The sequence below is a fragment of the Thermobia domestica genome, chromosome 8 (genome assembly GCF_964235325.1).
Source record: "Thermobia domestica chromosome 8, izTheDome1.hap1.1, whole genome shotgun sequence".
NCBI lineage: Eukaryota > Metazoa > Arthropoda > Insecta > Zygentoma > Lepismatidae > Thermobia > Thermobia domestica.
Window position 1 is genome coordinate 195,508,586 of NC_137461.1, and position 25,806 is coordinate 195,534,391.

At 35.8% G+C, this 25,806-nt stretch overlaps 2 protein-coding genes across 2 annotated transcripts; both read right to left on the bottom strand.

Moving 5' to 3' along the window:
* Positions 1–1,402: 1,402 nt before the first annotated feature.
* Positions 1,403–17,458, bottom strand: LOC145693407 (uncharacterized). The gene is made up of 6 exons (XM_081769375.1): positions 17,046–17,458; positions 13,613–13,851; positions 7,991–8,320; positions 6,603–6,838; positions 4,156–4,315; positions 1,403–2,389 (listed from the first exon to the last, which is right to left on the bottom strand). The coding sequence occupies exons 2-6, from the start codon at positions 13,827–13,829 to the stop codon at positions 2,262–2,264; spliced, it is 1,071 nt and encodes a 356-aa protein (XP_081625501.1). The 5' UTR covers positions 13,830–13,851; positions 17,046–17,458; the 3' UTR covers positions 1,403–2,261.
* Positions 13,838–17,057, bottom strand: LOC145693406 (uncharacterized). The gene has a single exon (XM_081769374.1). The coding sequence runs from the start codon at positions 15,968–15,970 to the stop codon at positions 14,165–14,167; it is 1,806 nt and encodes a 601-aa protein (XP_081625500.1). The 5' UTR covers positions 15,971–17,057; the 3' UTR covers positions 13,838–14,164.
* Positions 17,459–25,806: the final 8,348 nt, after the last annotated feature.

The window sequence follows — 25,806 nt, forward strand, 5'->3', positions numbered from 1 at the left end:
TACGCCGTTCAATATTCAAATACTCACAATTGTATCATATTTCCTACAGCTTTGGATAGGTATCTTTTCCTGCAGAAAACTTTCTATGTCCGTTGCATGATGTTTTTTTACGTTTTTCTCTTAATCTGGAAGTAATCAGATTAATGGAAAACTTTAAAAACCTAATGCAGAATGAAAGGTTTTTATTCTCTCCCTCGTGTGGTTAACTTTCAAAGCTTTGGTTTAACCCGCTATTGGCAGTGTTGCACTCAAGCAGCATCGCATTCTATTGCATTATCCGCAAGAAGTATAATTTCAGTGATAATTTAATTGGCATTATTACTTTCATACAATATTTATATACACGATTTGCTGGTCGTTTCTTTAGATACTTGCAATCTTCGTCAACAGGGAAGAGTCAAATTTATTATTGTAGAAGATATATCTCGTACGTTCGGTGAAAGTTTTTTTTTCTATTTTGGTTTTCTGGTTTCTTGCTCTTTAGTAAAATTTTCAACTAAACTGTTAGAAGAACTGTATCTTCCAAAGGTATATAGAAATATGTAAAATAATACAGATTTCATATATATCGGACATACATGTAACAATAAGACGCACAAAACATGCAATAACCCTAATAGCATTCAATATCCTCAGGATGTCCAATGGGATGTCCCGATGGGATATTTGCGATGTCCATGCGACATCCCACGATATCATCAGGACGTCCTGTAGCTGTTGATCAGATGGCCGAATGTCCGCTTCATGGATATTCCATGGACGTCCCGCGAGACGTCCGTGTGATGTCTGCGAGACGTGATTTGTACATCGCGATGGGACGTCCGGTGGATGTCACATAGATATCTCAAATCGCCTAGCTGGACGGAGAAGGGAGGGAGCACCCTTTGCCCTTCCTTATTTTACTAAACGAAGATATAAATGTCCTTTATGAGGCTTGAATACCCTGCTTCCAAGAGACGGGCTTTCCATCATCAAGAGTCCTAGTTGAATGTCCATCCAACTATGACTCCTAATATGAAGTCCGTCACTCGGAAGCAGGACATTTCCCGCACCATAAAGGAAATTTAATTAGATCTTCATTTAGTAATAAAAGAAAAGACAAAGGGTGCAAACAATGTAATTTCTGTAATACTTATATATTTAATTTGGACGTAGCATTCTAGTGGACGTACTAATTCAGAACAGAGAAAAAAGTTTCTAAGAAAACTGACTTAACCATACCAGCTTCGTGGAAATGTGGTGTTATTATATATTATACCAAAAGATAAAAATAGTTGCGGGTTCAAAATATATGTCGTGATAAACCACGAAAGCAGCTCTGCAACCATACGCCCAATGCATTTCCATGGCTGAGCGAGAATAGTGAACGTTTTTTTTAAATTTGAGTTTAGTGTCGACAGGATTTTAGTTTGCGAACTATCAGTCACCGGTACCGAATCCTATCAGCTGCGCAACAAAGTTACAGATGACTAATGAAGAGAAACGGAACAATCAACTATCAGAAAATTATATATATATGTACAGTATGTAATACTTATTAATTGAAAAATTGATTAAAATTTTGTTTTCAATTTTATAATTTACATTGAGGCTAAAAACCAAGTACAGTAGATTTTCTTTATTTCAATAAATGCTAAAACTATGCTAAATTACTGTGTACAGTCATTGCTTCCACATAGTATTATTTACATATGCAAATAATGATACAAACACAAAATATGACATACATCACAAAAGGTTTTTCAGTATAAAAATAAATGCAACATGAATCCAAGAGACTGGTTCTCAACCTTTTCAATTCAACACCTCCATTACCAAATTTGTTGAAAAAAATGCAAAATTCTGAGTGAGTTTCAAAACTTACAAAAAAGCAGTTACACACAGTACCACTACGCACTGAATCTCATAAAAAGTCTTGTAATTCAAGTTTAATCCATGTAAATCCTACACTTCCATAAAAATAAAAAAGAGGATATGTAACCTTATAAAAGGTTATCCCAATGTCTTTGCCTTGAGCGACGAATGTTTAAAAAAAAATGATTCAACATAATCTGTTTGTGACTAAGTTGTAAGAAGAAGACGACCGACTTTTAGAATAAATAACTTGGGTATTATTATCACTCAAACACATTTCTTGAAAAACTGTTGTCTGTTGTTCCTACAATTTAAAAAAAAAAAAAATCACCGTTAACTGCAGATTTCACAGACAGAACATCAAAACAATGCGTTTTTAGTTTTATTTTACACTTTTTCTTGCATAACTAATCATTGTTAGTGTTGTTGTTCTGCCTGAGAGCCCGCTCTTTAGCATGACGAAGCCACTTCTTTATTACATCTGATATCTCTGCATCTGTTGATGCCTTGCAATGCTTGTGATACCGCGCAGTGCCTGCAATAATAAAAACAAACTATTAAGTAAATGATTATGTACAATATAAAACATGTTCAGAAAAAGGGGTTACAAACTTTCAGGGCAGATCAAAAGAAAAGTTCTTTTAGTAAAGAAGCGCGTCGTCTCGGAGATAAAAGCTGCCGAAAACGTGGGAAACTGAACTTCAGAAACTATTTAACGTTATGGTACTAATTAGTGTTGTGCAAAGCTTACACTTGAAGTCATACCTACATTAGTTAGAAAATGCGTGTTTCAAATCTGTACAATGCGTTCGGACGGGATTACTCCGAAAGGCGATACAGAATTTATTTAAGGAGTTCCTTACGCACGCATTAGAGTTTTGGAATATATATATATTTCCAAATCGAGCAGGTATGACTGAGTGCGAAAGCTTAAACCGCACTCTGTACGTTGAATAGTTTATGAAATTCGATTTCCCACATTGTCGGCAGCTCATATCTCCGAAACGAAGCGCAAAAGACATGTTTAGTGCGGCTTTTTCCTTCTTTTGATGCAATCTTTCTGCCCTGAAACTTTGTGACCCTTTTTCCTGAACATCTTTGTACTTAGTACAAATCTAATAATTGTCTACAATAAGAATGAGAATTTAACACAATTGTCGATCTTGTAATATTTGAGATTTTTGAACTTCCTTTTTAACATTAACTCTCGTTATCCAGGTTATTTTTAAGAGATCCGGACGTAGTCATCAGATGAAACTTTTCTTAAGAAACAATACCATTGAGCACTTTTCCTTTTTTTTCCCAAGGTATTGTTAAGTATGTATCTTACTCCCATAAACGGAGTTCAGGAAATAGGAATATTGCTGCTGTCCATGAAGTGCACGTAAATATAGATATATATGACATACAAAGCATGGATATAAAACATTGATACATTATTAACTTTCGGGAATAATCCTCCCTTCTGTTGAATGAAGTTCGAGAGTCACACGGATTTAAAAAGTCATAATAACTAAGTGGACTAAGACGTGAAAACAATGAACTGCACTACTTTATCACTGTTTTCTTTACATTTGTTTGTTGCCTTCTTAAGCGTAAATAACAGTGGCAATATTTTTTTTTTGACATCAGTTGTTTAGTTCAGCTAGTTTCCTTAATTATTTTAATCCACTTGATTTTCCGACTTTATTCAACAGAAGAAGAAAAATTGGCTATTTTAATTTTATATAATGGAAATTGGGTATCCATTTTTCCTTAAGCTTTGTCTTCATACAATACTTCCCATAATTTCTTCTTTAGCTTCCATTGTTCATCTTAAGCCAACTTAAGCTTTTATGATGTCAATTAATGTGATTGACAAATCATTTTTTGTTTGTTTGTAAATATTACATTATTTAAACGGTATAAACATTTTGAAGGCTTCTTAACTGTCAGTCTTGGCTCGAAGTGAAGCAAACTCTATGAATAAGCTCTGTTAATTGGACCAAGACCACAGGAATGTTGACAGTTTTTATTTCAAGAGTTTGCTCACGAATGAGAGCTTACTCATCTCATTCATAAGCAAAATGAGCAGACTCTGTTTTAGGACCCACTGTCTTATAAGCAATTTTACTTTTACTTGTAAATCTCTGCTTTTACTTTAACATTCCTATGATACCCACTGTAACAAACTTTAGGCATCTTAAACTGAACCATCAATATAGATTGTAGAAATTGATGTACTTGCGAATTTAAATATACCGAACCTCTATAGGTGCCGGTATCGTCAAAATTAATGAACCATAAATACTTTGTACTTACTCATGATTACTTCACACAAACGTAGATTCTGAAAAACATGCTTCCCTTTGGCTCCAAGCCAACTGAATCTTGATGCAACTTCATTGTCCATTGTACGCTTCAAAAGGTTGACAACAATGGAGTCGAGATTGTGCCCGCCAATCCTTTGCAGTTCATTCACCTGTAAGTAACACAGTATGTCTTACACGGGATGTACCGAACCTTATATTCCCAACAAGGAAACTATCACAAAGACAATAAATAGATTAGTATAAAATGAAAAATAATAATACCGGTACTGTAAAAATTTAGTATCGGAAACCAGCAGAGAAATGGTACTAGTACTTTTGTGCCTTGTAAAAGTCTGTCCCCAAAACACATGACAATGATGTGAACACGAAGTGTTTACTATGTCTGAAGCTATTCTTTTTACAAGATTTAAAACAACTTGAAGACAAAACGATCGAGAGTTTAGATCCAACAGCAGATCTTATTAAGCCTGCACTATTAAACTATGTTTCACGACGTTCTCACAAAACTGTAGCCTAATGGACTACTGCTTTTTTATTACCTACTTCTCATATATATTTTTATTATGTATTAGGATTAGTTCAGAGGGCTGCAAAGACTAGTAATAAAGCGTGGGATTCATGTACAACTGGTCCCAAGTTCGATTCCCGCTCAAAGTACCCTATTTCTCTGGAGTCTTCACAAAATTTGGGTAGCCAAGTAGGCCTAAATAAAGAGATGATCTAGAAAGTTGCCGGCTAAGCCTGTTGGTGAGCAAGATGAGGAAGCACTGCTGATCACAGGCCCGTTATTCAAGTGGACGCAGATCAAGTGGACGTAGATCAAGTGATCACTAGAAGATAGCATTGGAAAAACTCAGGACCGCAAGGGTCTGTAACGCCAACGTTTATCAGAGTGTCTACTATATCAGACAAAATTCCCAGACTTTTATTCCCTGAAATTTACTGAATTATGAAACAATCGAAACAAAATTTGGGTCAAAAAATTGGTATTTACAATACCTTAGTTGTGAAAGGTTCTAGAACACTGGCTCTCCTCTCAACCCACCACTCAGAGGATAAGTTTCAAGGGAAATGACTCTGAAGGACTGAATTCTCTTATAAATAGGTTGATTTCCCCACGATATCAATAAGACAACTCAATCTTGGAGAGTCAGTTCCCTCGAAAGTTGCCTTGTGTGTAGTGACCAGTTAAATAAATTCCGATAAAGGTAATAACTGGAAATCCATTAACCGATCAAAATTTCACTCTTTGGAAAAAGTCTGCGCACAAAACAACGAAATTTTGCCTTTTACATTCAGACGAAACATGATCGTGTATTGTCTATCATCAATGCATTCTGGTGAAGTGATGTCTAGGCATACACTTACGTCACAAAAAATCTCGATGTAATTGCCTTTGTTAAATTGTTTACGTACTTCTACGTAAGATTGCTCTTGAATCCTATATGGCAGTTACAGGCGGGTATTTTAAAACAATTGGAGCAAGGAAGCAAGCAATAATGGGTCTTCGCGTTCCCCTCACATGATAAAAACGAATTAAAAAAAAAAACAGCGGTTTGTGAGATTTGTAAACGGTACACTTTTATTTTTAATTGGACAGTAGAAAGTAATTTAATTAGTGTCCGAGTTTTACATTCGGAAGAATATTGGTTCGTTGTCCGGGGCAGTCATCATCGGTGCAGATTAGGCTTGTTTGTATTCGGAAGGTGGTTGGTTCGATATCCGCGGATAGTTTGTACGATTTTCTCTGTTTCACAAGGTAAATATAAAGAACCTGCTTGGCGCAAATGAGACCTTTGTTGTGGGAGATGTGGGTTCAATTCCGTATTTGTGTACTTCGTTCCTTTTAATTCTGATAGAGAGGGTGCCCCCTTCCCCATTATATTGTAAGTTTTACCAACGGAAAAGCGTAGTTATTTCTGTTTTTCTTTATTATTTTAGGTCGTTTTAATTTTCATCATAGTTTTTGTAATTTTGGGGTGGGGGTATCGGGGAAGCCCTCCCCCGTTGTGATTTTATTCCGCTTCTGCCTCAAATATTATTACTTTTACAAATGAAAAAGTACAGAAGAGTGAAACGTGCATGAAAACCAAGAGGGCAGAAAAGAGTTCTCTGCGGTTCTATGGATTAGTAGCACGTCAATCATATTTTCCAACGTGGTCTCTCATTGCATCATTAAGATTAATTTCTGGAATAGTTAATATTCGTTTACAAATTGAATGTCGGGGTTCAACAACCAGAGATGCAGAGGTGGGCCCGGCATCTAAGTGAAAATATCTTATTTTATTTGTAGTAACTGATGTAGGAACTGTAGAAACTGCTTTAAAAAAAAAAAAAAACTGCACCCCATCAAACGGTCCTGTGCCGTTCTACCTAGAGAGAAATATACCTGTCTCTTGATGCTCTGTTACAAAAGGAGTATTTTAAAGAACTTACTAGCTTTATTCTGTAATCTTTATCCTGTAGTTTGGATTCTATGGCATCCATTTGTTCAACAGAAGTTATGGGGAAGTAACTGGCCAAAATCGAGGCTTCCTGTACATCCAATTCAACAGTCTCTTTCTTTTCGTCTATTTTGTTCTCAATCCTGGCCAAAGATTGACACATATCGTTTATAGTGTATTTGATACTAGCCATTGTTCGCAACATCTGCTGGTGAAATCCAGTGCACCCTAGCAAAAAGAAAAATACAGTAAATTCTTACTAGTTGGTAATGAAAATTACTTTTACATGCAATACACTTCAAATAAAAAAATTACAGCTAGCCAGTAGAGTGCAAGATAATGTATGAAGTACATATACATCATATGGAAAACAATATCGAATCTGAAAAGATTTCCCTCACTAAGTAACCTTACCCAGTTTCACGCCGACTTGCATGGAACTTGGAATTTCAACCGAATATTTTGTTGCTTCATCGTTCAGTAACAGCGAAATATAGAGCCCAAGAAAACAATAACATGATATTTAGGAAACATTAATGAACTAATGAGAAAAGGTACGTTTTATTGTTACAAAGTCTTGAAGCATATAAAAGAAAAAAATGTACATCAGAAAAATCTATTACTCCAAGTAGCGCGATTGACCCTGGGTTAATCCTATCTTAACATAAGTTCCAAATCCTAATGTAATATTTACGTCGCTTTTTTGTTTTATATATATATATATAAAGACAGCATAACAACCTCTTTAAGTGTGACTACTTTTCTAGAAATACAAGGAACCTAACATATATTTTCCTTAAAGAAATCTATATTTGAAGTAAAGCATAAATGTTTAGTAGCATTAGCATTTCTAAAGTATAGCATAGCACAAATGTCTCCAGTGGATAAGCTCGCCTTGTAATCAAGGGGTCCCGGGCTCAATTCCAGGTTGGGAACAAAAGGTTCGGATCCCTCGTTCAACTGTAGTTCCTGTCCTTAGGACGTCAATATCCCATGGAACGCAATGGCAAATCACCATATGGATTCACCTTACCCACGAACCTTTGGGTCAGACCTGTCTTCGGGCAGAACACCACATCATCATCAGTAGCATAGAATTAATATCATTTCACATTCCTAGAATTACCCTGAGGAAGAAAATATTTTGACTAATTGTCCGTATGTTACCCCACCCACTACAAATAAAAAGGAATATACCGTATGGAGGGACTCTTGTCATAGAATTGTTGATAACTGGTTGAAAATAAAGGTTACTATTGATATTTCGTGCGTTAGAAACAGTTTTACTGTAAAAGCATATTAAGTATTATAAAAACTATAAATGGCAATTTACAAACGAATTGAATTTAAGATCTAATTTTATATATTACTGGAACTAACCTTCGTGTTCTTGGACAGCAGTACTCTCATCTGAGGTGACTGGGCTCCGCTTAGGAGTTTTTGCCATTCCAGGATCATCCACATTGGTGCTCGTCACGACCTTTTTAGAAAAGAGATTCGGTACCGGTGGCAAAGTCTTCTTTATTGTAGAAACACTTTGCTTAATCGCTTCACTAAGGGCAATATCTTCGTCCGAAGATGATGATTGCTGTTTTCTAGCTCGTATGCGACGTTTCTTTTTCTGTATCTCAAAAGATTCTTCATTACCAGTATCAACTTCGGTCTGGTCTCTCGCGAGTTCTAATTTCTCCATCCCACGCTCGTAAGAATCTAGAATGAATATTGAAACAAATTAGAGAGTACTAATATCGCTTCTAATCATGTTCGTCAGTAAAATTATTTACAATGTCAGAATTGCTTCGAGTTGAGCCGAAGCGAATGCAAGATAATTTTGAACTGACTCAGCGTGTTTTCACCTGTTTGGCTTTATTCCCAGACTGTCGCTTAGACCACTTGGGACTTCGCTCCAGCAACTCACTGATTTCTGCTATAGATTCGAAAAATAGTACTTCTTATAGAGGTTTCAATTTTTTCCATTTAATGTTTTTAAGTTGACCCCAGGGCCATAATGACGGGAAGTAGGGGGGCACCTTTACAGAATTAAAACCCATTTTTGAACCCACCTTTTATTTTTATCCATTTCTACCTTCAGTTGCACTTTTTACCCATTAGGTCCACTGTGCCCGACTTTTGCCTCTAGGGGCACTATGTTGCGGCCCCCGAGAATTTTGCTTACGAAACTGAAATCTGTTATCGTCAAAATTCTGCTTTCGTACATGTTTCCCTCAGATCCATTTTTAACATGCACTTTGTATACATATGTGTATACAGAAAAGGAGACATTTATTTCTGACAAATCTTCATATAAAGTTTCATAGTAGCAAAAATATTGATTGGTTCAGTAGTTTTCGCGGCAAATCATCACAAAAACGAGTGTAGATGCCAATCGTAGGAGCTACTACCGCTTCAGCTCAACAAGCAGCCAGAAGCTTTTTTTTTTTTTTTTTTTTTTTTAATGACCACTATGTAACCATTGCTATGATTATTTTTAAAAAAATTAGTTTGGTAACATTCAACGCCTCATTATTATGAAAATTCAAAGAGCCCCGAGGCACCGTGAATGAAAACCGTAACCTTCAAACAACCAAAAATTGAAATATCCACATTCCTGGACGTTGAACCGAAGTGCATCATGCTTTTAATCATGAACTCCAGGCGAGACAAGCAAAAGTTTAAACCAATCGGTATTACGTTCTTGATTTTTTTTTTTAGAAAATAAGTTTCGTATACGATGTCACAAATATCCAATGATCAGTATATCACTGATGCAGTTGAATAAGTAAAGCAATAAATAGATTTAAACCATGTTAATAGAAACTATCCGCCACTTAGGACAGACCAAATTGTAAGTAAAATATTCTTTGTCTCTACTTTCTGTAATTTACGTTGGTGTTACCTTGCTTCATTATAAGGCGCCGTATTTTATCTAAATAAAATGTTACAATAAAATTTTGATAGTTTCCCCCGTAGCGTCATGGTCAGAGCGTTCGCTCTAAGTGAGTAAAATAAAGTATTACATCTGTATGGATAAACTTTGTTAACAGGTTATTACATGGGTGTTTTTCAATGTAAGAATGCAAAAATGCAAGAATGTCATAGCGAGGAATTGATCCACAAGTGATAGGTTTTTGACAGCAAATATATCATCTTGGAATTTACTATTACTCTCACCAAGCACGCTCAATTATTGCAAACACAGCTTAGTTTACAGTCTCATTTTTATTACGATTACCAAGGATCTTCCATTCACCAAAATTAAACTATACTAATTTTACAGTTTTTCTGTAACATCTTCAAAACAGATAAAGAAATTGAACAGTGTAAACCCAGTGCGCTAGACAATATTACTTTGCATTTTTACGAATCACCTAGCACCTAGCTTTTTACGAATCATCTAGCCGTCCCTTTGCAGCTTATAGGTGTATCTCACAAATCCATGCCGCATCTATTAATAACTGCACAGCAAAACGAGATAGATGAGTCGTGATAACGGTATGACATGCACAATAATATTGACTATTGTACTACATTTCCATTTTTCAAGTTATTTTTTATCGATTTTGAGAATATTAAAGAAATACTGTAAAATTAGCAGGGGCGTCGTTAAGGGGGGGTAAAGGGGGGAGCCTCCCCCCCCCAAAGTTACCAATCGCTTGACAAGTTGGCAAATTAAAATACATAGTTGGCAATTTGAAGAATGCCGTTTTGTTCAATTGACTTATTCGGTTTAACATTTTCTTAGGTAGCCAGTTGCTGTAAAACATTATCAGTTCTTTTATAGACTTGGCATAAATTTTGTGTAGTTACCTATCTTGAAATAAATTGATTTATTCGTTTATAGCTTCTTTACTTGTTGCAAATGATTACACTTCACTTTTCTTCATTTGATATTCGTAAACATTTTGAAGAATCTTTAATGAAAATCGGAAATTGTACCACTGACAAAAGCAGAATAGAGTTGGCATGCAAAGACAGACAGAAGAGGCGTTTCGGTGGCAAGTAGAGAATTGACGCAAAAGCATTTGATAAAAGAGCGTATACAAGGCAACAGGTAGTGACTGGAAGAATTGATATTAATAAAACAAGAACTAGGCAGTGACTGGTTAGTACTAAGCCTACCATTTGTCCCGTAAAAAACGGGACAGTCCCGAATTTGGTCCCGAGAATACCGCTTCTCAATAAATTTATTCGGGACAGACAAATGTCCCATATTTTAATTCAATCCCATTTCTCCTATCAATATAAGCTTATTCGAAAAGTAATGAAGTGGTTGGGATAATGTGAATGAACGATAAAGTGTAGCATGTAACAGTTTTGATCAAGTTATCACAATACCCTGTCCGACTTGATAGCGAGAGAAATTCGCAACAATGCTTTTTCCATTGTACCTGGTGGAAACTCGGACACTCTCCAACATAAAAAAAAAGGTAAGATGGCTTTGAGTGTTTCTACATGTACAAGCACAGGAAAGATGAGTGACTTTTTCTTCAGAGAGACATTAAATAAAGTAACAAGAATTATAATATCTTTGAGATGCTATGGGCACAGAATTGTGCTTGGTCCAGGGCTTAGAAATATGTAAATCTGGTCCTGACAATTATACACACCACAAGGAGAAAAATCAACTTTTCATCAGATTAAACTGACAAACGTAATTTTGGCAAATACTACCATGTAAATAAATATTGCTAAACGCGCGAAGAATATTGAATGTAGATTGTATCACTGATTTGAATCGTTTGCATATTGTTTTTCTGTAAAGCATTTTTATAAGACATTATCTTAAGTTTTTAAGGCTTTTTTTTTTATAGTAGTTGGATTGTAAACATCTTCAGTCCGTAAAGTTAATTGCAGGGAACGACGAGAGAAAAGTGGCTGCAGCTTAGGGAACTTCCGCCTATTATATTGTTGAAAAAAATAAATATCGGCTAGGCTAAAGGAGATGGTGATGATGAGAAATTAATGAAATGAAGACAGTGGGAGGAAACGGGAGGACCCCGAGACGCACACGGTGTTTTTCCACTACAAAGCTCACTGGAAGTGAGCTGGGATCGAACCAAGGACCCCATGCACCAGAAATGAACGCCATTCCACTGAGCCACCGCGGCCTATTATACTGTTATTCATAACCAGAGGTACAGTTTATTGGATTTTGTTGGAAAGTTTTTTGGGGGAAGGGGATCTAAGATGTCCCGTATTCCCATGAAGAAAACATGGCAGGTTTATTAGTATAAACCTTTTACTATGTATAGTATGTGAATTTGACAAATTTAAGAGTTTCTTTCTAATTGTAAAGTGTCAAAGGGAAGTATATTTTGATACGAGAGTGAATATATTTTGTATTGTGTAACCGTGTATGCTTTGTGTGTGAATAAACCTTTCGCTTTGAAACAAAAGGTGATCATAATAATATAGAGGACAAGAATAGCTTATTTCAGTTCTGTTTTGCAGTAAGACTTTCTATTTACAGGGCTTTTCGAGTAGGGAGAACTGAACAAAAGTGTGTTTTGGAAATGCTATCATCAGTGCCTTGCATAACGGGGGGCGATAGCTCCGGGCTCCGAAGAAAGGGGGCGCAAAATTGTTGAGTAAAATGAAAAAAGAGAATGAAAGAAAAAGAGAGACAGGAAAAATTATTTGGAATACAATTAGTATGTACTTAAATCCTCTTTCTGCTTTAGGAAATGGTCCTATAATGTTACTCATGTTAGGAAAATATATGTGCACATATATAAAATGGAAGGAAAAAGTAATAAAAGGTGTTCAAAATCAAGGAAAAGCAGGGTTTATTTTGGAAAATTTTATTACGCTTCGCGCCAACCATGGTGGCGCTTTGCGGATGATCTGTCGCCCTAACTCATATGTACGAGGACGCCGTCGTATACTCTCGCCCCGGCTGCTGATTTTCCATCCCACGGCACAGGGGGGCATAGTAGGTTTCTGGAAATGTTCGATGGACGAAAGCTACAATGGATGAGTCAAGTCGTTCTGTCTCTTCCGCTATGAACCTAAGTGCATGATTCCAAAAGTCACATTTTGGGGGGCCAAACAATACGTCTGCTGGGTGAAAGCATAGACCGGTGTGTGTTTCACTTCATTTTCATATAAATGTGTTGGCTTTCCTACTTTATTTTTAATCACGTAGTTGGTTCTTTCGGAAAGTAAAACAAAAATTGCAATTCTTCCTTTCTTTATAGTATTTATAAGTCAAAGCATTACGTAATCATTGTATGTTACTTATGTAGCTCATGGGGGAGCAAGCGAGGCACGTGCCCCGGGCTTGTGGTTGGAGGGGCGCCTAAAAGGGAGGTTATATATTAGTATTTTTCTTGCCGGTATTTAATAATTTTCATCAGAGTGCGAAATTATGAAATCGAAGTGGGAGGAGACTGGAGGACAGAAGAGAAAAAAACTCTCCGCATTTCTGGTGAGGACTGACTGGTGCAGACTATCAAAACTAGCCATAAGTTGTCAAATTAACAGTTGTGCATCGTGGGAGATGATAGTGATTCTGAGTTGAGGTGTGAAATTTTACTCGGAACAGGGGGCTGTTCGTATTCGTATCTCAGATGGGGCACGGAATGGGGCGAATATGAAAATAAGGTTGCTGTGAAGTTTTCCGCAGGGTTGGTAAAAGTGAGACTAAGATTTTCGAAACACTTGATATATATATATATATATATATATATATATATATATATATATCAAAACTTGGCATTTTTAAAATCAAGACTTGGCAATTCAAGTTTCATCCCCCCCCAATCTTGTAATGCTCGCTACGCCGCTGAAAATTAGTATAGTTTAATTTTGCTGTATGAAAGACCCTTAATATCTACAATAATATAAAAAATCATACTTTTGTTTGTGACAGATATTATTGTAAAATTGTATGTCTGACATTTTTTCTTTTCAGTTTCAATAAATTCAAATTTAAAAAAATCCATTAAAAAAAATGGAAGTCTATATAATTAAGAAAGTGGAAGAAAATATTAAAACACTCACATGATTGACCAATAATTTCATAAACCCTATGGATACTCCAGTCTTCCTTTGGTTCTAATTTCTCCTCTACTGCCTTATAGTATTTTGTAAAACTGCTGTAGTTTGGCCAATAGCATTTTCTTTTCCCATCTAGTAACCAATTAACCGGCACTAGTTGTATCCCGTCGGAGAATTCAACAACATAATACTGTGCCTCTGGAATCTTTTCTTCAGACATTTTGCACTGACGGTATGGAATTCTATAACAGGTAAAAACGAATAACACAGATGTATAAAGAGTTTAAGCATGCAAAAATATCATGATTTTTTCCCCCATAACTGTACAGCTGAACGTATCAGCAACTTTTGTTTATGAGTTCAGTTTGCTTCTCGCAGAAAACTGTTAACGAATCAGTTGAAACCATTTCAGCTCTAACCTAACCTAAGAAATGTTTACAAGATTTAATCATATATTTCATAGCAAACACAGTAGTGCAACTTGGTTTTGATAGCCCAACTACCTCCAATCATTTCAAGGTGAACTGAATATTTCACGAAAAAGCCATTATATTTTCAGCAGGTTAAAGAATGTAATAATGGAAAAACAACCCAAGATTTTTCGTCAATTGGAATCTTGATGCATTTTGCTTTTATATCGTCACATGTGAGAGAGATTACATCGGATGATAACGAAGTGACAACTACAATCCCAAACATGGAAGACTTACATGGCACATCATATAAATCTCTCTGATCCATGTATTTTCTCCCAAGTATTCTCACAGAAGAACCAACTTGTATATCATGAACTTGCACAATTTCACCTGAACGAGTAATGCATACGTTATTCGGTTGTGTTGCTTTCAATTGTCCTGGAAAAACTGAAAAAGATTCACGAGCAGATTGCTTCTTTGGTGCGGAAAGGCTGGTTTTACGATTTTCACATACTAAAGTGTTTTGATTCGTCTTTTCTAAAGCAAATAATTCTGTGTATCTTCGATGAACTTGCTGTAGTGGTTTATCTGCCTTGCGAACTAACTTCTTTAATGTTTGCATAAAATTTTCGAACTTGAAAGCACTGAACGTATCAAGATTACCAAATTGCAAAGCATCGTCACCAAGGTGTAGAAGTCCATGTATGTTATGCGTCACATGTTCCCTTCCGTACAAAGCAGGAAAATTTTTTACAAAAGCACGTAACAATTCGGATGCATACTTGCAATGTGTAAGTACGTGCGTTTTGCTAACCATTATGGTCATCGCAACATGAAGAATCAGAAAATATATATCCTCCCGAACTACTCCTTTCAAGCACACAACACCAGTATACAGCAAGAACTGTCTAAACTCGGTGGCCTTCCACTGGCGCACGAACCACAATGATCTCGGCTTTCTAGCGAACTCTTCTGGAACGTATTTATCCAAAGAAATGAGATTTGATGATAACTTCTCGCATTCAGCGTGACGTAATCGTACTTGTAACGGACCATCCAACCATAAGAAAATAATTTTGCGCATAACACCTAAGCATACTAAATGCATGTAATCTAAGGGCACATGCTTTACCATATCAAAGTCTGGAATTTCTTCCATAATTGAGATTCCTGTATGGTAATCTTCATATGTATGCTTTCTAAAATCTTTATTACATCGTTTAGGCGCATCACTATCAAGGAAACACACTCTACCATTGACAAATTCACCATCCACCAAGCATTTAGTACAGCTTGAATACCCTGTGTGTCCTTTTATGCACAGAATGTAAGATTTTGCCGGTGCATCACAGGTAAGGGCACTTAATCGTACTGGCAAAGTTTTGCCATTAATCTCATATCCACTATTTATAAGGTCTTTCGTTTCTGTTATGAAAGCTCTTAGGTATTCATTGCTGTTGGAAGGTTTATTTTCACCATGGTAGAGCCCCACTATTGCAACACATGTTGAAGTAGTTGTGGAACACAGAATAGGCCAAAAAGAGCTCTGAGAAGATCTGGACAAAGGAAGTCCATCAATGGCAACCACTAAGTTAATTTCAGCTTGCTCTACAAAAGTTTCATCATTCGACGTAAGCATACCCAATGCATTCCTTAAACCAAAATGAATGTATTTTCCGGGTGGCATTTCAACTAATGAAGAGACAGAAGGCGTACTTAATAAAGTTCGCGGATCCATTGGAAGATATGAATGACACGGATGGTTTCTTAAAAATTTTAATAGATCGCCAACAGCGTCGTGGCATATGTTTCTTCGTAAAGCCCACTGAGCTAACTGGTTGGCGAGGTCATTTTCACCTGATTTAACGACAGTCGCATCGTCCTCCATTGATTTATCTTTACATTCTGAATATTCATAGAGCGGTGACACACTGGCACTATTCATCACTTTCCGACGAAGGTATCATTTCTTCGTTTAGGCTTTTCTCAGTCAAGTCTGCAGACATGAGGGACAGATCTTCTGTAGCCTGTTCTTCCTTCTCATAGCTAGGTTTTTCGTATTCGCTCGGAGCACTGTTCAGCATCTGTCCAGCTAAGTTTCGAATCATCCGCCTTTTATGCCTAGTTGTAACTTGGCTTACAGGTTTCCTTCTTTTCTCCATTGATATTTGCTTTATCTGCAAACAAAAATTAATAAAAGTGGGAAAACCTTAAGGCCAATTTCAAGGACGAAATTCAAACACTGACGCAAAAACAGAGCTCGAAATGGACCGGGGGGAGGGGCACGGTGGCTCAGTGGTAGAGCGATCACCTCTGGTGCTCTGGTGGTACTGTTTTTTTTCAGTTCACCTTACATCACCATCAACTCTTCCTTCCGGTGGATCATACTGTTTTTCTGCTAGTTTTGGACCCCCGTAACGGCACAAGGACCGTAATTATTAGCAGAATCTTAATCTAACCTACCCAACCTAACCCACCAAAAGAATCGTATTGCAGAAGCAAACAGAACGTAATATAGTCTAACAGCACGAAATTTTTCCCAAAAAAAAAAAAAAAAAAAATGTCGATAAATTTGGTAGAGCCATCTGCTAATAAAGTAGTGCCGATACCATGTTTCAGAAATAATTTTAGTAACATTTTGGCCCTTGGGCGTAAAAATATGCTAACATTATTACCATTGCACGATTATTAACATTATCAACATGTGCAGTGGTCTGCACATTCTAAAATCTTGCCAGTCGGCAAATTATTACAAAGAACAAAATTGTCACGAAAGTATAATGTACTATTTCTAAACCAATAATTTTCACTGACCGGCATTAATATGTTTTTACTGCTGCTCCCACAGCCCGCTTCTTGCTGTTCATTGAACTGTTACAGATAGGAACATATCATATCACTGTGTATTTTCTTTAAAGTAGTACACAAAAGGGCCTACATCCCATTTGTCGCATTACAAGTAACATTTTTTTTTTTTTTTTTTTTTATAGCTACAGTAAACAGACATAACTTTAACTAACCTAGTCAGAAATCACAGTTTACGGTATCAAAAACTACTTTTTTTCTCTCTCTCTGACGTATTCGATTCTTTCGGGAGGATTGAACTGCATAAATCTTTAAAAATCACTGCAAGTTATATTATCTAGCCTTGAATCGAGCTATGTTGCATAAACTATCACATCAAATACCTCAATTTTGCTTCGCTTATTTGCATCAGCAACTTCTGTTGTTTCTCGGAACTGCCCGTGAAAATACACGCTAAGCAATGAAATTATTGCACATTTACACTTGATGTGTATTAAACTATTTGCAACAATACGTATTGAATAAACTAAAATTACTTAACCTATATTCTTCAGCCGATTTTAATTGGTTACAAGCGACCAAAACATTTACTACACTGACTCACTTCCATCACCGCCCGCGCCCGCCTTGCGCAGTGCATCATGGAAACAACTGCTTTACGTTTGGCGGTCGTCTGCTGAAACAGTTAACGATCGCGCCGCGCTGGAAGTTTCTTCAAACATAGTATGAAATTATTATATAGTGATTGAACTTTATTATCATTATTAATTATCTGAACATTATTACTTCGATATTGCAGAATTATACAATACGATGGACCAAGTAATTATATAATACTTTTCTATTATTATATTATTATTTAATAAACAACAACAATAATAATAATATAATAGAAAAGTATTATATAATTACTGTATTTACTCTTTGAAGAAGTATTTTATAATAATAATAATAATAATAATAATAATAATAATAATAATAATAATAATAATAATAATAATAATAATAATAATAATAATAATAATAATAATAATATCAACAACCGCGGGATTATCCTGCCAGGATATCCACAGGATATCGCTCTACTGACAAAGTCGGGATTATCCTGCCAGGATATCCACAGGATATCGCTCTACTGACAAAGCCGGGATTATCCCGATAGGATATCCTCAGGTTATCCTGACTATGTCCCAATATCCCGTACGACATAGTGACATCAATGGGACTTGTTCAGAACATCCCATGGATATCGGATGCTATTAGGGAATGAATCGATCATTGTTATAAAATGAAGCATATCATACTGTATGATAACCTACGTTCCGCCTCAAGTTTTATAATTTCTATTACTATACATATAGATGTTTATAACTAGACAGTTTGTCATTTCGTGACTGACTCTCCATTCTCTATACGGAAAATTGATACTCATTAAAGCTATTTACGAAAATAATAAACAGTTATTGTGTTATTTCTTTGCGCAACAACTGCAACAACAACGATAGCTATTCAACAATCCAGTAAACATACGTCGATGCTACGGTCTTTAGCAACATAGTCGTGACGTATTCATACTAAATCTTTTCTGAAAATTTGTCCAATGTTTAAGAATTCAGTTTGTATTAGCTGCACAATAGAGCTAACCGAAGTCAAAAACTAGGTGACGTTGGTTACTAAAACCATGAAATCTGTAATGAAGCAAAACTTAAAGGCACATAATAACAATTACTGCCTTTGAAATAATAACTTTAGAAAATTAACGGAACTACATAATTTGCACTTACATTCTTATTAACCTAAAATTATTTCTTATAATTTCAATTATAGCCCTCTCCACGGGCTAGACGGAGGATGGAAAAAGAAACGCGAGTCTCAGGAGTCTTCAAAATTTAGTACATTTTAAAAATGTGGTTCTTATTGTAAGTATTCAATGCTTCAAGAAACCTTTTTTTACTCTAGAGTTGTTTGAAATAATCAGTGTAAATGAATCAGAAAATTTAGAATTAATATAATATATTTAACCTGAATGTGTTAGATGACTCTGGGCGATATTCGGTTCAATAGAATGCCATAAAGTATACTGGATTAGTGATTTCCTGGAATTATATCATTAAAACTACATACAGGTACGGTGGTTGATTATTAGCCTGTGATGTAAGGTATTTCATATGTACATGTAATAAATTTTAATAAAAGGCACGACCACCTTGAAGTTTTAGCAGTTTCTTCCGATTTTTACCGTTGATATCTCAAGAACGTGTTTACTTAATTCTTGACTACATCTTTGTCACGTGTATCGGAATAGTATAATCAGCTCGTCAGTTCAATGGTACATTTCTATGCAACGTGAAAAGTGCAACAGCATATGTTATATCTGTATGATAAGATTGCATCATACAGCTTCCTTAATGTTGGAGTGTTCTACTGAAAATTGTCAGCGCAGGTATAATTTAATGTTCATATCGGGTTCTGTACTTAATATGATTATTGCTTTTAAACAAATGCTTCGTCTAATGATTTGCGAGTATGCACACTTCCAATAATTAAAAGATGATTACAAAAGAGCCTGTAAAAAAAAGTCAGTTTTTCAGGAGGCGATATTTGTATGTGTTTCCATCATTCTATTTCTGTAAAAGAAAAGTAATCTACATAAAAGAAAATTGTATTTGACTACTTTTCGTGAAATTATCATCTATAGCAAGAATTATATAAGGGTTTTTATGTATCAATCAGAAAATATCTTCAGAGAATACTGTTGACTAAGGACATCTTGGGAAACAATACTGTTTTCTTTTGCCTACAATTAATTTGATTTATCGAGTGTTTGCGTGAAATCCAGTTAAATATACGGAGATGATGAAATGGAACTTAATAGAACCAACATCCCAAAATTAAAAACAAATGACAGGCTCTTTTCGAATCCACACCTTCAACTTTACTTTGTGTATGGTCGATGTCTTCGCAGAAGTGCAGATATACCTACTCTCATCTGTTACAAATCGGTCAATGTGCAAAATATATTTCTGAGAGGAACAAACTTGAAATTAGAACATTTTGTGCTTGGTGTAAATCATCGAATCAAATACTTTGCGTAATAGAAATTACTACTAACAGTTGTCATTACGAAATACTATTTTTCTCTTGTTTATTTACCCCTTCTACTCGATTAATTCCTGCTCGTTTATTTTTCACACTGCTGGGATGTCGTTAACAGTTGCCTCGAAAGGAAAATATCCCTTCATGCATCTTCCGTTTCATGTAAAGGAACTACAAAGGCAAAGAAGTTCTTAAGTTTCGATTCAGGTGAGTAGTATACTAAGTCATTAATTGGATAATTTTCTTATAATATTGAACAATTTATGAAACTGATTGGGATAATGTGTTGCTGTGGTGAATCACTATTGGACTATGTGTTTTTAACAAACAACTTGATGAAGACATCTGGTAAACAAATTGTTTTATAACCTTCATCACAAACAATCCTTTAATCTTAGCGAAAGAAACAAACATTTGTGTATAGGGATTAGCGAAAGAAACAGACATTTGCTTCGCAGCTGTAATCCAAGGCCCAACTTCTACCTCGAGGAACCAATAGATTTATGTGTAATTTAGGTTTGGTATGAATTAGTCTAAGTGTTAATTCCTATACGCGATATATGATTAATATTTTACTATTATCTGGTCCATTGCTTGAGAATTTCTTACACCAATTGGTGGTAGTCTGACAGATTTTGACATTTGTCAAGTTGCGGAACGTCTTACATGATTATTTTCAGATGATAGTGCTAAATCAGATATGTTGCAGTAATGTATGCATTGAACTATATGTTGTTGAACTATATGAACTATATGAATATAAATGTTGTTTGCGCTAGCAGCAAGGAATGAGAGTAGGAGATAATTATATAACATTCACGTTTCGCGAAACAATACTACACTCACAAGGAGGGTGGGGATTAAATTAGCCGCATTTTCCTCTTCTGAGCTATCCTCTTCTCAAAAACCTGGTTTTCACATCCAATCCAGTAGTTCGTTTGTCATACGAAAGAAAACATAAAACAGCTATGCTGCTCACAACTAGGTTATCTTTTGGATGTGCCTTAAAACGTTGCTTATGCTGAAATTCTTTAACAACTGATTCGTCTTAAAATTGACTCACTAGCGTTTTCTTTCTTTGTTCGGCCGCCAAAAGACTTTCAATCACAAACGAGTAAATTTAGCTGCAAGGCCTATTTCGAAATTCTAAAAGAATTATGAACGACACTCAGAAAACTATACTTGTGACGACGGGCTGGGTGCGAGCCCACTTAGAAGCTTACTCTACATGCAGGACCCACAACAGGTGCGAGGTACACCCTTACCTAACCGAGTCTCTTCAATAGACTGATTTGAGTTTTCGCCAAACTCTTGTGTTGCTTATCCAAAGGGAAAATCCCGGTTTTGACTTGAGAGGCAACCAACTAATGCAATGGCCAAACTTAGGGACGATAACTCTTGCTGAAGCGATTCATCGTTCTTCTTTGCCATAAAAGGATCGCTGGGCGATTAGATCGAGGTTAGTTGCACACACACACATTCAGACATATGCGTATGTGTATGCTTGCGAAGAGAGAGAATTCTTAGAAAATTTCCATACGAGGCCTGTTCATTAATTTGGAAGTTCACACTGCATTGACTGCCTTTCGTTTAATTAACACAATTAATGAACCCCCAAAAATCCGTAATAACTGAATCTTAAGATCTATAAATGATAATTACCACAGCATTGATATTTCACGAAAGAATACAAGAGAATGGAGGATCTTTTCTGAAACTTATATTTAAGTTATGTTCGACGACGCCCAAATTTGTTGAACATATTCTACACAACCCTGTTAGATTGTGCTTTGTCCAGAAACAATAGTCATGTAAAGTCGATATATCCATTTTCGTTCCGAAACTACGTTCCAAGTCATAAGGAAATAATTGCGAACTCTCAAGAAATGTTAACTCTTTTAAAAAAATACTACTTCTTCAAACAATTATGAAAAATAACCTAAAATGCTAATAAGAATCAGAGTGTAATTTAAACATAGAAAGGTTGCTTTTGCTAATTTTTATTGAAAATATGACTTGTTATGTTCAAACTCCCTTCTTTAATTTGAAATATATTGTTTGTGGCTTCTTAATAACAGTTTTGGAATGAATTGCATTGTAAACGTATTTATATTGTACGTGTAAATCATAATCAATATGTCTTCTAGCGTTCCAACTATAAATACATAATGTGGTGAATGTTTTACTTCTTTATGAATGCAAGAACTTATAGAAAACACTGCATTTGTACTTCTGTACTCCACGATGTCATTTTAGGTCAATTTCGATTCGCAAAGATTTTCTGAATAATTCAATTGGTTTGCTCTGAAAATCGATACGTCTGATGACTTACTGTAATTGTAGAAATTTAATCAATATCAAATCTATCCACAAATTCTTGAGGAATTTTAGGCTTATATGCGGCTAATCTGTCTAAGGCAATCCGATGTGATACCCGAAATAACTGTTTGATTCATACAATACTGACTTTACTGACTGTTTCAGCACATCTGCAGTACTGCATGCTTTAGCTTTACTTAAGCCTAGACAGCTATTACCACATATGTCAGTATAAAGTTGATAAACGTATAAGGGAAATGAGTCTAAAAATATCGTCTTCATTGTATTATACAATCGAAATATTTTACATGCAATAAAATCCTATCTCTGCGTTTTTTATGCACTTGATAAGAGACACACTGTTGTCACTTCCTTGAATTCTTCGCTTAAGGTTGGCCATGTCAATCTTGTTAAATGCGTCTGAATAACTTTAATTAATGAAAAGTGTTCACTTCCTAATTTAGCTATATATTAGGTGAACACTTTTCATATATAGGTATGAACATATAGGTGAACGCTTTTCATATATAGGAAAACATATATAGGTAACACTTTTCGTATATAGGTAAATTTAGCTATATTGCTATACTTGCATATACATGAAACATATTTCAAAAGATAAGGTATGTACAAAGTCATCTACATACTCTATAATTTTGCTGCTTATGACATAATTCACCACTTACTTGTTGACTGTAGTACAACGACTGACACTCCAATTTTATAGGTCAAATGCTGGCTGACCCTTCAAAGTGGCAAGAATAGGAGAGAAAATTTAGAGTCTTTATTGCAATTTCGATATGTAAATCTCATCTGAAACGTCATATAGGTGTCTAGTTGTTCAAGCTTGGAATCATCGGAAGTAGAAGGCTTATTAGTATCCCTTATAAAAGAGCTCGCAATATTTTAAAAAAATCATTTGGACTGGTTTCCGTATCTTTAAACTGCCAACGTGCTAGTCCTGATGGCAAATTATATGCAAACTTTAAATTTTAGTTATATTATATCTGAAAAGAAAGAAATTATTTGCTAATCCCAAATACCTCCACAGAAGTATTTTTTTTTTCTTTGAATTTTGTCCGTAACAACTAGGTGGACACCAGTTTTTATTCTCCTCACACTCTACCAAAATTGACGAACTTTACTGCTGTGAAACATCTATAGAAAATGTTATAAGTCTCCTTGAATAATAACGCTTGATACATTGCGGTTTTCACCAGTATTTCTTCACCAGTAATGGCTGGCCTACTTTCTGTCATTCCAGTCAACTTTCTAGTATTAAAATATATTTCCAAAGATTTTGTTTCAAAATTTCCTTGTATGATCCATTAACATTAAAAAGCACTTCAATTGTTTTAGCAATAGTGCGAAGAGCTTAAATCATTGTAAATCACAACCTTGTACGAAATCTTACAAGCTCATCGAGGTAAATTAGGTCGTAATGCAATGATTTACTTTAAAAAAAAAAACACATTTATTCTGATTTTTTCTTTCATATTAGAGCCTAGTGTCAAAATCCATAATCCATTTTACTTAGTTTCAAGTAATCTCGCGAAACGTGGAGTGAAGCTCCATATACAAGCGTACAAAGTCCCATATTTGAAGTAGTTTTTTTAGTATGGAATATTAAGCTTTTAAAGAAAATTTTGTTCCCATGGAATTCCCTTAGATCATATAACATATAATAGGTGTTATATAACTCAATCTCGGTAAAAGAAATGGATGTGACGGCCTTTGATAGTAGGCACCTCACATATACCTTTTCTAAAATCTTATAGATTGTTGATTGCGATGCGGAGGCATATTGTTCACCTAACCCACACATGCATAGGAAAATAATGATAAATGGCATTTTCATAATTCCATTGAATACGGCCGAGAATTCAAATACGTTATCGGAGGGAGAGAACAAGACCGATAAATCAAGGTTTCTGAAATATTCATTGCACTAACATCAGTAGAATATTCTGCAACTCGAATAGTCTGAAATATAATTATGAACATCGAAACGTAAAGAGAAATACCCTTCTTCTAATTGTGCAAAGAATGGCAGTGACGAAATGCAAAAGCAAAGTGCATAGCACTGCATGCTTAATTTAAAATCTATGTAAATTTTATTATTAGGTATAAAATATTTTTCTGAGCAAATAAGGTTTGAAAATTACCTGGACTATCAGCGGTTTCAAGCAACTCGAGCACCTCATTCGATTATATATAGTCATTCGGAGGAATATGCACACATTAAGCTTTTTGATCATGTATTGCCAATTGTAATAGGTTCTTAAACGTGAACATACTGTAGATTTTCCTTTATTGTTGGGTACAAATAACATAGTGATCAAGTGACAATGCTAGAGCAGCTTAAACTGAAGTCTATGAATTGGGAATTTTCCCCCATTATAGGAGTAATATACGCATATATGTATAATATGCACAAATGTAGCAAACTATACATTGAAAGTGTGGTATATACCTATAATATTTTTAGAAGTAATCGGAGATAAGAAGAAAAGTAAGAAATACTGTAAAATTTCGAACTATAAAGGCAATCAAGAAAGTTCTGTCGCTGTTTTATCCACCAAATTTCAAAACCGATATATCACCTAAGACGTGCCTGCAAGCAGGGGGTAAAAGTGAGAGGGAACGCCGGGCGACGCCATCCCCCCGCCTCGAAAAAATATTTACGGTGTCCCCCCAATTCCTAAAAAATTACAATGGGTAAAGGTAGGGTGTGAGAAAGGCCTGACGTCATGCCGCTACCTACCGTCCCCCTACCTTTTCAGATCCACTTTTACCCCCTGCCTGGAAGGTCAAAAACAGTCCCTATTAGGATCGACGACCTTCTGCTAATGTTCTGGAAGGCCATGGACTCATCGCGCTAGAGCTTGGTGCACCGTGAAGCCAAGTTCATTTTGTCCTCTAAGATGATTGTCCAAAGAATAGAACAGGTAATAATAGAACGGTACAATGTTCGGGGAGTATGGCAGATGCAATAGTGTTTCCTATCCAAGGCGTAGAATAGTGTCCCTGGTCACCCTAGCCACATCGGGCTTAGCGTTGTTCTATAACAGGATGACCACTTTGGCATTCAAAACTGCTGGCTTAGAATTTTGAGTTTTTCTTGAATATAGGTGAACTGCTGACAGTACATAATTGATGCTCTGACCAGCTGGTACTACTTCCCGATGCACGATGCCGCGAGCAGTCGATCAACCACACATTAAGACCTTCTTCTAGTTCAGGTTTGGTTTCGGCTGTTTTCGGCTATTTCATGGGATACTAACCGATGATGACTGCGTCGTGGAGCTTCGTATAAGACCCACTTCTCATCACATGTCAACAACCTGTCCAAAAATGCCACCTTCGTCAGACGAGACAGCAAAGAAACAAAGGTGTTTTCTCGCGTCGCCTTCTGGTCCACAGTTGAATCTTGTGGGATCCATCAACCCAACTTGTAGAGCTTCCCAAGTTGGTGGAAGTGCTGCCGAATGGTTTCTCCATTCACACTGAATTGTTCTCCCATTTCCTCACATTCTGTCCACTGCTCGCCTTAATAGGTGA